General features: G+C 50.2%; 1 protein-coding gene across 1 annotated transcript in view; it reads right to left on the bottom strand.

Moving 5' to 3' along the window:
* VANGL1 (VANGL planar cell polarity protein 1) overlaps positions 1-10,980 on the bottom strand; it is a 54,437-nt gene that overhangs the window by 8,851 nt on the left and 34,606 nt on the right. The window contains exons 5-7 of the mRNA XM_086717911.1: positions 5,767-5,900; positions 3,844-3,976; positions 2,717-2,951 (exon numbers count right to left, since the gene is read on the bottom strand). Of these exons, the coding sequence (XP_086574037.1) occupies positions 2,717-2,951; positions 3,844-3,976; positions 5,767-5,900 (502 nt within the window). The remainder of the gene's footprint in view (positions 1-2,716; positions 2,952-3,843; positions 3,977-5,766; positions 5,901-10,980) is intronic.

Raw genomic sequence — 10,980 nt, 5'->3', positions numbered from 1 at the left:
TCCTCTTATGTGGACAGTGATTAAAAAGGATGGTAACACCCAACACGCCAATTGTGTGGGAGAAATAAACAATCCTATCTCAGAGGCAAAAGTGTAAAATAGTAACATGCCTAGGAAGGACAATTTGGCAAGATCTGTACCTTTGATCTAGCTGTTCCTCTTCCAGAAATTTATCTTTCGGAAATAGTTACACAGATGCACAAAGACATGTAAAAAAGATATTTGCTGCAACCCTGTTTAGACCAGGGGTTGGCAACATTTTCTCTAACGTAAATATTTTCAGCTTCACAAGCCACACTCTGGCACAACTGGTCAACTCAGTCTGTGTAGAGAGAAAGCAGCCATAGACGATATGGAAATAAAAGGGTGTGGCTGTGTTCCAATAAAACTCGATTAACAAAAACAGCTGAGCCCTGGTTTAAACTAGTGAAAGATCTTAATCCAGATGTGCATCGTAAGCACTGGTTAAACAAATCGTGCTATTCAGTGGAATAAGATGCAACTACTAAAGAGAACGAGTTAGATCTGTAGGACAGAGATCTGGAAGGTACTGACATGGGAAAACAGCCAAGGGATCGTTTTTTTTTTTTTTTTTTTTTTTTAATTTTTTTTTTTCAACGTTTATTTATTTTTGGGACAGAGAGAGACAGAGCATGAACGGGGGAGGGGCAGAGAGAGAGGGAGACACAGAATCGGAAACAGGCTCCAGGTCTGAGCCATCAGCCCAGAGCCTGATGCGGGGCTCGAACTCCTGGACCGCGAGATCGTGACCTGGCTGAAGTCGGATGCTTAACCGACTGCGCCACCCAGGCGCCCCCCAAGGGATCGTTTTAAATGAAAAAAGCAAGTTTCCAAACTGCGTGTGTGTGTGCGTGTGTGTGCATAAGCTCCCATTTGTGGTTTGCTTTTTTTTCCACTTCTACTTTAGACAGACAGACACACACACACACACACACACACACACACACCCCCTCTGGAAGCATACATACGGACTCCTTATCACTACGAACAGTTTAGGGTAGTAGAATGGAGAGTTCCCTTTGCACATTATATTTTTCTTTAATGCCTGGATTTTTACACAAAGAAAGAGTGTGAAATGAGTTTTAATTCAGAAAAAGTATACATTTTTGTTTTAAATGTTTATTTTTGAAAGAAAAAAAAAGAGAGAGAGAGATATGGAGCATGAGCGGGGGGAAGGGGCAGAGAGAGAGAGAGAGACAGAGAGAGAGAGAGACACAGAATCCAAAGCAGGCTCCAGCCTCTGAGCTGTCAGCACAGAGCCCGACGCGGGGCTCGAACTCACAGACTATGAGATCATGACCTGAGCCAAAGCCAGACACTTAACCCACTAAGCCACCCAGGCACCCCAAAAGTATACATTTTTTAAACGAAAACGAAAGCAACCAGGGCAGTAAGACATCTCAAATAAAAGGAAAACGGCTTCCTTTCCACATGGTATCAGCTATCACTTTGCATGTGTAGATGTATCATATTCGTACTTTCTTGCATTCCGTTTTTTGTGACTTAATATTCTAACAAAGATTCTTCTACTTTTAACAGGTGGCATACCGTGATTTATAAGCCACTGTTCTATTTTTAAGTGACGGCCGGCGTGGAGTTATTCCAGATTATTTTGCAAAAATCACCTTCACGTATATTTGTATATGTATGTGACTGCGCTGAATACTTTTTCTAGGAGAGGAATTAGTGAGTCAAAGAAAATGGAAAACCTTACAGACCCCCACTGAATATCTCTGTATTGCTTTCCTGACGGTTGCTACTGATGAGTGACAACACAGCCACACGTTGTACACGTACAGGGCGATGCGTGTACACGGGCCCTTAGAACAAAAACCACCAATCATTTCATGAGCACTGTATGCCAAGCTCATTTACTCCCTACCTTGTGATTTACACGTCGTGTTGCCACATTTAACATGACTTTCACACAACAGCCCTATCGGGTAGATGCTGCCACCGTCCCCATTTTATAAAAGAGGAAACAAATGTAGAGTGACTTCTACAAAGTCACCAACCAATCAACTGGTGGAGCTGGGATCTGAGCTCCCCTCTGTCTGGTGACTGGTCATTTACTCTATTCTGCTTCCTTGGCCACAGCCCTCTCTGAGATGCACAGCCATTTCCTGCAATATCCCTGAAAGTATGCTCACGTCATAATTCAAACACCATTCAAGCAAAACTAACTCCACGACATCCAAAACGCCTAACAGAGTGCTGGCATTCTTTCCTCCACTAATAACAGTCATTTATTCAGTCCTTACCATACGATGGGCACTGTTCTAAGCACTTCATATGAACGAGCTCTTTGAGTTCCCAAAGCAGCCTGATGAGGTAGGTATTAACCATTAGCCCCAATGGATAGAGCAGGAAAGTGAGGCACAGAGCCATCGAAGCATTTGCCCAAGGTGACCAGCTTGTTGGTGGAGGAGGAAGGTTAGAAGGAGTCTGCTCGGTTCCAGAACCCGCCGAGTACCTTGAACTACTGCCTATACTGTCTCTAAGTCAAAGTCCTTCCTCTGCGTGAACCTAGAGGCTGTCAAAGGGCCATTTAACAAAAACCAATCACACCGAGATAATACAAAGTTAAGTGGGAGTCATGAATTCTCACGAGTCGGTGCTTTAGAGAAGACTTTGACCATATTGCTCCCGGGCACACCCGACAGTGGGACCTCCCAGGCTCAGGGACAGGTGGCACCTTGGGGGTCATGCTGTTGGTGATGCAGAAGGCCAGATGCTGCAGGATGCTCTCCATGCTGTGGTAATGCTGCTGTCGAGTGGTGCGCAGGTATTTCTGCAGAGCGCGGGCCATGGAGGGGAAGATGGCCTGGGCGGCCTCCCGGGGGTCCATCACCTCCCCTGGGGCTTTCTGCTGCTCTTCGGCCTGGAGACGCTGGATGTGGATGAAGGCCTCCTCCACGGCCACCACCAGCCTGGCGGGCAACAGAAAGTCATCAGGACGGGGCCCGCTGCAGGCTTGAGAGCAGAGCGGTGCTAAAGGGTCTGGAAGGGCCCCCGCCCGCCTCTGCGTGCCGGCCTGCCGCCAGCTCACCCAGGGCTCACCTCCTTAGCTGTCACTCCAGATGGCTGAGAGGGGACAGAGGGAGAAAGGAAGGCAGGGGAGCCAGAGGGGTGAAGAGGAAGGAGCCCTGGGACGGGGGGATGACCGCTCAAGTCGATTCTGCCACGAACGAGCTCAGGGGCCTTGCTTCAACCCTTCCGTCTCCACAATGAAGGGTTAGAGGAAAAGAGCTGTAAGATTACTCAAACTCTGGCCACACACAGTGCTCTGCACACGCTGAGGGGTGGCAGGCGGTTCAGAAGCAGCCTTGCAAAGAACCAGAGCTGTATCCCCCTTGATCCAGCCACCCACACCAGCAGCCTTGGGGGGAAAAGGAAGGAAGGGGCCCAGCATCCACGATGGAAACCAACTTTGTCCGCTTCCGTTCACATGATCAGAACTTGGAAACCAACAAGGGCCTGGGGGTGTAGGAGGGGGGCCCCTCAAAGCGTGGGCCACGCAGCCCAACGGCTTCAGCATCAGCTGGGAATTTGTAAGATGTGCAGATTCTTGGGCCCAACTCCAGCCCCACTGAATAGTAAGTCAGTTACTTTTGCAGGTGGGGCCCGGACCCTCAGATCCGTGCTTTAATAAGCCCTCCCGAGGGCGCTGAAGTATGAGAAACTCTGGGATGGGAGACACTCCTAAGGCTTGAGCGTGTCACGTTTACACATGGAGATTTCATTCTGGCAGTAAAAAAATAAAGAAATAAAAAGTCTACTATGACAGGGGGTTATGTCGGGGTGGGGTGGGGGGCGACAGACCTTGCTCTCCGCTTCTTCACCCGCCGCTCGTGCTCAGCCTCTTCATAATACAACTCGTTGTGGCTGGAATCTCGGCGCCGAGCGGCAGCAGCAATCATGGCCCGGGACTGACCAGTGGCATTGTTACTGGGGCCTTTGGGGAAGGACAGTGGAGGCGGAAGAACGGTTTTAATGCCATGGGGCTGCAAAGTACAGCAGAAAGCCAGTACCTCGGTCTGTCAGTACCGTCTACCCGCCTACCCGCACATACACAAATCTCAGAAGGAGCTTCCCAGGAGGGTGGACAGGACCTCCTGTACTCATATTCAGTGCGCTCCCTGGGGGAAGGAAATCTCCCCCAAGCCCCCTGGGATCAGTGGAAATGGAGAAAGAACTCAGGAGGAGATGATTAAAACGTTGGCCAAAATCAACACACGGAGTACGCTGAAGAGGTTACTCACCATCGGCTATATAAAGTTTCAGTTTGGCCACAAAGGGTATGTGGAACATCACGTTTCGGCAATAAGACAACGAGAGAGAACGAGACGCAATGGGGAGAATGAGGACAGAGATAAAAGAAAGCCAAGGGGGGGCGCCTGGGTGGCGCAGTCGGTTAAGCGTCCGACTTCAGCCAGGTCACGATCTCGCGGTCCGTGAGTTCGAGCCCCGCGTCGGGCTCTGGGCTGATGGCTCGGAGCCTGGAGCCTGTTTCCGATTCTGTGTCTCCCTCTCTCTCTGCCCCTCCCCCGTTCATGCTCTGTCTCTCTCTGTCCCAAAAATAAATAAACGTTGGGAAAAAAAAAAAAAAAAATTAAAAAAAAAAAAAAAAAAAAAAAAGAAAGCCAAGGGACATGGAGACACGGATTATGCACAGGACAGCAAGCCATGTTGGAATATCACAGTAGTCACAGTGTTTATTAAAAAAAAAAAAAAAAAAAAAAAGGACTTGAGGTCTGGCAATATGGTCCGTCTGTTAACACAGACTTGGAACTCGCGGCCCTGTTCCCAGCTGCCCACAGACCACCTTCGCTTTTCAGAAGGACAAGGCAGATCACATGCTTTCTTCTGTATCAACTACTTAGTTAATAACTTGGTTTCACTCGTGGGAATTTATGCTAAGTTTTCAGAGCAGGTGAAATTTACCAACCCTCTGGGAATCCCACCAGAGTGCATATCTCATGAAACAACCTCCCCCTGCCAAAAATGGGGAGGATATCGCCACTAAAAATTGACACCATCCATAAATCACTCGACTTGTTAACAATATGATCCTCTTATAGGGTCTGCAAAGCTCTTGCCCTGACCCAAGGCACTGAGCAAGAAATGACACTGTGTCCTGTTTCTTGCACTTAACCATCTGATAGCTCTGAAATGCAGCTCTGACGTTCCCAGGCTGGCCTCTGGCCTCCGGCCACCCACTCAGCCCCAGCTCCTAGCCAGGATTGAGAAATCCCTGTAAGTATCTCACCAGATGCCTGAACTACTGAAAAGTTACGGACTCCATGGACCTAGGGAGCTGAGTCTGTGGGTAGCTTATCCAAAATTTCAAAAGCGGCTTTCTGAGCCAGATGCAGGAAACGTACATCACTATTGTTTTCAATCAGAAAATCCCAAAATGAATGAACCTCCCACATGTGTGGGCTGTAAATCAACATTCCTTTGGAAGTATGTCTGCCTGCAGAAAGAGAGAGAGAGAGAGAGAGAGAGAGAGAACGAAAGAACAAAAGGAAGAAAGGAAGAAAAGGGAGGGAGGGGGAAGAAAAGAAAAGGAAAAAGAGAAGCAAAGCAAAGCAAAAAAATGGTTCTGAACTGAGAATGTACCATAGAGACGGACACTGAGGGGAGGGAGAACCAAACAGACGGACCATAAGGTTGAAGCTAAAGAGTTGCCCAAACTGTGCTCCCTAGATCCACCAATGAGAGACACCATTTCAAGGCACGTACCATCTACATTGTAGACTTTCAGCCCGGCCATGTGCTTGGCTGCTCGGAATTTGGAGGCTGTTAGGAGATTGGGGTTATAGATGGTGAAATCTTTATAGTAATTTTCCAGAACCACCAATGCTGCTCGCTGGATACTGAGAAAAGAGGGCAAAATTAATGCAATGCTTTTTCATTGAATAAGCAGGTCCTAAATGAAAAAAAAAAAAAAAAATCCTCTTCTGGAGTCAGGACACCAAGGGTAACCTGGCAGACTGGCAGCGGCTCCTGGGTTTCACTACCCCATTTGTCTCCGGGACGAGAATTTAAAGGTGAGACTGAGTTCCGTCATCAAGCGGCTCCCGTGCCTTCTCCCGGGCTATGTCATTAGCCACATCCCACCGAGACAACAGCTGAGAAAGGAATCAGTTATAACTTAGATTTGCTTAGGCTGCACGGAACTTTCCCGTTTTTCTCAGTTTACAAACGAGGGAAGCGAGGAGCCCACAAGGGTCAAGAGCCTTACAGATGGTGGCGGGGCTAACGGGTGAAGGGACCAAGTGTAGGTTCAGCTTTCTCAGGTCTCCGTGCAGGGGCTCCCTCTAAACCCCATCGCCCCTATTGTAAGGAAGGCTGGGCTTTCGGTTTTCTAGAAATCAGAACCAACTACAACCACACAGGGCAGAGGGCGCGTGATAGAAGCCGGCTCCAGTGGGGCGCCTGGGTGGCCAGGCTGGCAGCGCGGGGCCTGCTTGGGATTCTCTTTCTCTCCCTCTCTCTGCCCCTCCCCTATTCGCGCTGTTTCTCTCATAAAATAAATAAATAAATAAAAACACATAAATACATAAGTGCATGCTGCCTGCAGATATTAGTTAATCCCGATCCCTCCTCTGGGTTCCATCCTATCTGCCCCAGGTCAGCTGGAGCTCCGTGTTTCAGAGGGAGCAAGACCCCTTGAACCCTCAGCTGAGACCTTGACCTTTCTTGGTCTAACGAGGCCTTCTGCCCTCGGCCCTCTGCTGTCTCTGGCCCTCAGTAGAGGCATACGCAGCGGGCTCTCCCTGCCCAAGGTCAGGCCCCTAGGAGAGCAGCAGGGAAGAGGTAAGGCCAACAGGTACAGGGGCAGAGAAGGGAGGACGTCCACACTCCCTGCTGGCGGCAGAAGAACCTGCTCTTGGTCAGGACACTCACCACCTCAAAGAAAAACTTGGGTTCATACAGCACTGATTTTCGCATACCGTCGTGTCTGACTCCCACAATCATTCCAGGTAAGAAAACTGTCGTTCAAAAATCTCTGACCAGGGACACCTGGGTGGCTCGGTCAGTTTTTGAGCATGGGACTCCTGGTTTCAGCTCAAGTCATGACCTTGCAGTTTGTGAGTTCTAACCCTGTCGGGCTGTGTGCTGACAGCGTAGAACTTACTTGGGATTCTCTCTCTCTCCCTCTCTCTCTCTCTGCTCCACGGCTGCTCGTGTGCTCTCTCTCTCTCTCAAAATAAATAAATAAACTTAAAAAAAAAAAATCTCTGATCGGCACACAGGAGAGCTGGAACTCCAATCTGGGTTTACAAACCTCCAGCCTATGCTCTTTCCTTGCGACACGTGGCCCCTGTGGGACAGTGTACGTGCTGACACCAACTCTACAAATTTATTTTTATCTAGCCCTGCTTATTTTCCTTCCTAGCCCCTGCTAAGTGGGTGAGATTACCAGGGTCACTCACAATAGCCCAGGTGCCAGGACAGGGTTGCCCTCCACTCCTGGATGGCCACTGTAACTCTCTCAGTGGCTCAGGGATGTGCACTTCACAGAAAGACAACACAGCCCCCTAACCTATCAGCTGGACACTCTGTCAAACCCCGGCTCAGCTCCCCTTGTTTGGCACAGAGTCTAAAAACAATCCAGAAGTCAATCAGCTAACCTCCCTGATAGCAGGGCCATGGCAAAGCTATCCCACTTATATCCCAACAGTGCTTCAGTCAATCAATGGTCTACCCTCGGCTGTGGCTTAGTATCAGCCTCGACAGGCACACTCACGGGAGGCTGGGAGAATCTGGCGAGACCAGCCCTGTATAATGGAAGTAAGAGTCCTACGAGCAAATGTGCGTTTTAAAAGCCCTAGTCATCCAGTCGCACGGCTGCTCAATGTCCCTTCCACATTTGAGTGCCTCCGTCTGCCCAGCCCCGGGAATGCAAAGGCAGGACGCAAGGGGCTGCTCGTTAGCCAGCCCTACAGAGAACCCAAGCCCTGTGACAGCTGATGGGAATACATGTGGGTTGAGGGAGCGCAGGGAAGGTCCAGACTCCCTGAGCAAGCCAAGGGGTCCCTGAACCGAGGTTTTGTGTCACAGGTCTTAAGTCTGCTCAGTGGCTCTCCAGCTCAGAACGACCCGGGCGGTCTCCTCCTTGACGGCTGTCTCTGGTATTTTCCGAAGCGGGGCAAGAACTTCTTCACCCCCACCCCTCCATCCAGAGACTCTCTGCGGCCTGATCACGCGTGCACACACACACACACACACACACCCGCCCTCATAAGCACCCATCCCACCCCCTTCCCTGTGCACTGTCTCTCCAGAGGCTCCGGGCTCGGTGAGACCAGAAGTCCCTGCACACACAGTGTCTCAGTTCATGCACACAGACGTGCTGGCGTGCAAATATTTCCTCCCACACTACCATATGCACGTGAAAGGTGAAAACATCCCTAGGCTCCTGGATTCCAGCTGAAAGTTATTTCCCTGATCAACACTTAAAACTTAAAGGGCAACTCACAGGCTATTCTCAGGCCCGTCTTCAAAGCAAACCCTCTTGTGGTTGCTGGGTTTGGCTTTTCTGTCCAGCCAGGCCGCAGAGAGGAGCCCAGGGGATCCCGCTAACTCAGTCAGGGCCTGCTAGGCAGGAGAGGGAAAGCTGGATGGGAGCCCGGTGGCCCCATTTCCCAGCCTCTCTACCCCAAAACCACTGACAACGTGCTGTGCTGCTTGGAGAAGGGATGTCCTGCCCAGGCGCAGCTCCAGCACGGCTTCGCTTGCCGGGGTGCCCACCCCACGCCCTGCCTCCTTCTGGCACAGGGCTGCGGGCAGACACTCTCCAAACCGGGCAAGTCCACAAGCCTCCCTCGAAGCCCACTTACGCCAAAGCCCAGGCGGCCCTGGGGAGCGCGCAGGGATGGGGCAGGGAACCCGGGAAAGGAGCTGCTGACGTTACCTGTGTGGCTCTCCGAGTCCTCGAGAACCTTTGCTCAGGAAAACTGTTCAGTTCGGAATGAGGGGGAAAAGTCAGGCAGTGCTCGCCTTCCCCAGGACTGTCACCTCCACAGAGGTACCAGAGTTTCCCAGAAGCAGCCACGGACCGGGCCAGCCCCACTCCAGGCTGACAAGCTGACACAGGAGCTGAGGGACTCCCCTGGGAAGGTTAGAAATGCCTCTAAGAGGGGTGCATGGCCTCGTCCATAGAAAACGAGGCCATGCCTCGTGCACCACTCAACAGATCTAGCAATGCCGGGTACAGAAAGCTCCACATAACTAAAAATAACACATAACTGAAGTCCCAACTTCAAAAAACTGCTTGTGGGGCGCCTGGGTGGCTCAGTCAGTTAAGTGTCTGACTTCGGCTCAGGTCATGATCTTTAGGTTCGGGAGTTTGAGCCTCGCATCAGGCTCTGTGCTGACAGCTCAGAGCCTGGAGCCTGCTTCGGATTCTGTGTCTCCCTCTCTCTCCGCCCCTCCCCTGCTCAGGCTCACTCACTCTCTATCTCTCTCTCAAAAATAAATAAATAAACATTAAAAGAAAATCTTTTTTAAATGTTTGCAAAATCTGGATTAAAATGTGGGGCATCTGAGTGGTTCAATCGGTTAAGCATCCAACTCTTGATTTCGGCTCAGGTCGTGACCTCACTTGGGCTCTGTGCTGAGTGCAGAGCCTACTTGGGGTTCTCCCTCTCTCCTTCTCTCTCTGCCCCTCCCCTGCTCATGTGCTCTCTCTCAAAACAAACAAATAAACTTTAAAAAAAAAATTCAATATGCCTTTTTTCACCTTTTTAAAGACAGTAACCTACACGTGACTTAAGCCTTGTTGGTGACTCAGGATGAATGTTTCATGTGTTCATTATGAGCTGTGCCACGTACATAGCCCCGTGAAAATGTCAGACCCCACAGGAGACAGAGGCCACCTGTCCCCACGCCCCACGCTGGGTACTCAAGGCTGTTTCTTCACATCTCTTCTGTACTCCAGCCTTCACTGTGGCTATCAGATTCCTTCCTAGGTGCCGTCTCCCTACCCACCTCTGGCAATCATCTTTCTGTTCTCATACATCCTCAGCCTGGGTATAAATAGGGAAAAGGGCTTTGGCGGACCCAAGCGAGGAACTCTACTCCAGCTAAGTGACATCCGCTATGGCACATGAGTCTGAGGTCTATTTCAATCCAAAGTCTAAGGTCTTTTTCATGTCTATTCTGGATCCGGATTCATGCCGTGGACTGAGTCTGTCCGATAACTGACTGTAGGTTAAAAGTAACATGCTACTAATATGGCATTTGGCTTCCAGTAAAAGAGCAATTCAGCAGCCACTGAGGGGACATCCTGCAGGGCACCAGTGCTGGCCTCGGTCATGGCCCACAATGCCAGGATGCAGGAACACCCTTGTCCTTGGCCGTTGTCAAGGTTCAGTATCTTTCTGTGCCTCTGTCCTTCACCATCTTCCAAACTTGGGGTCTTCCAAGGCCCAAGCAGGCCCAATTTCTTTTAGGAAGCCTTTTCTAACTCTCTGGTCACCACTGATCTGTCCCTAAAACGCACAGCATCAACAGCCACCACACAGGACCTGTGGGGTTTTCAAGTGTGCTACTCTCCCTCTTCAGCAAGGCCATCAAAGTCCCCAGTGTGCAAGGGACACCTCCTATGACTTCCCCCAAGTACATACCACTCACTGGCTCAATCTTGCTCCTGTAGGAAACCCCAGAATTCCAACAGGCATACGATCAGCCCAGAGCATGCATTTCATAAAACCATGGGGTTTCCAAGGCAAAAAGGGCCTCTGAGATGGAGAAAAGCAAATCTTTCAACTAGTCCCAGTCTCCAGACCAGACCGTCTCTGGGGACGGAACGGGGGCAAGAACAATCAAGTTGGTGAGAAACCTGCCATCTCTCTTATCGCCGTCATATTCCGAGAACTAGTAATCTGACTAAACAACCCCTACGCAGAAACCCCGTATTATAGGCAGGTGGAGCCTGATGTACAGATT

Source organism: Puma concolor, chromosome C1 (assembly GCF_028749965.1).
Source record: "Puma concolor isolate L17-30 chromosome C1, mPumCon1.1.hap2, whole genome shotgun sequence".
In the NCBI taxonomy this organism is placed as follows: domain Eukaryota; kingdom Metazoa; phylum Chordata; class Mammalia; order Carnivora; family Felidae; genus Puma; species Puma concolor.
This window is presented reverse-complemented; position numbering and strand designations above follow the sequence as displayed.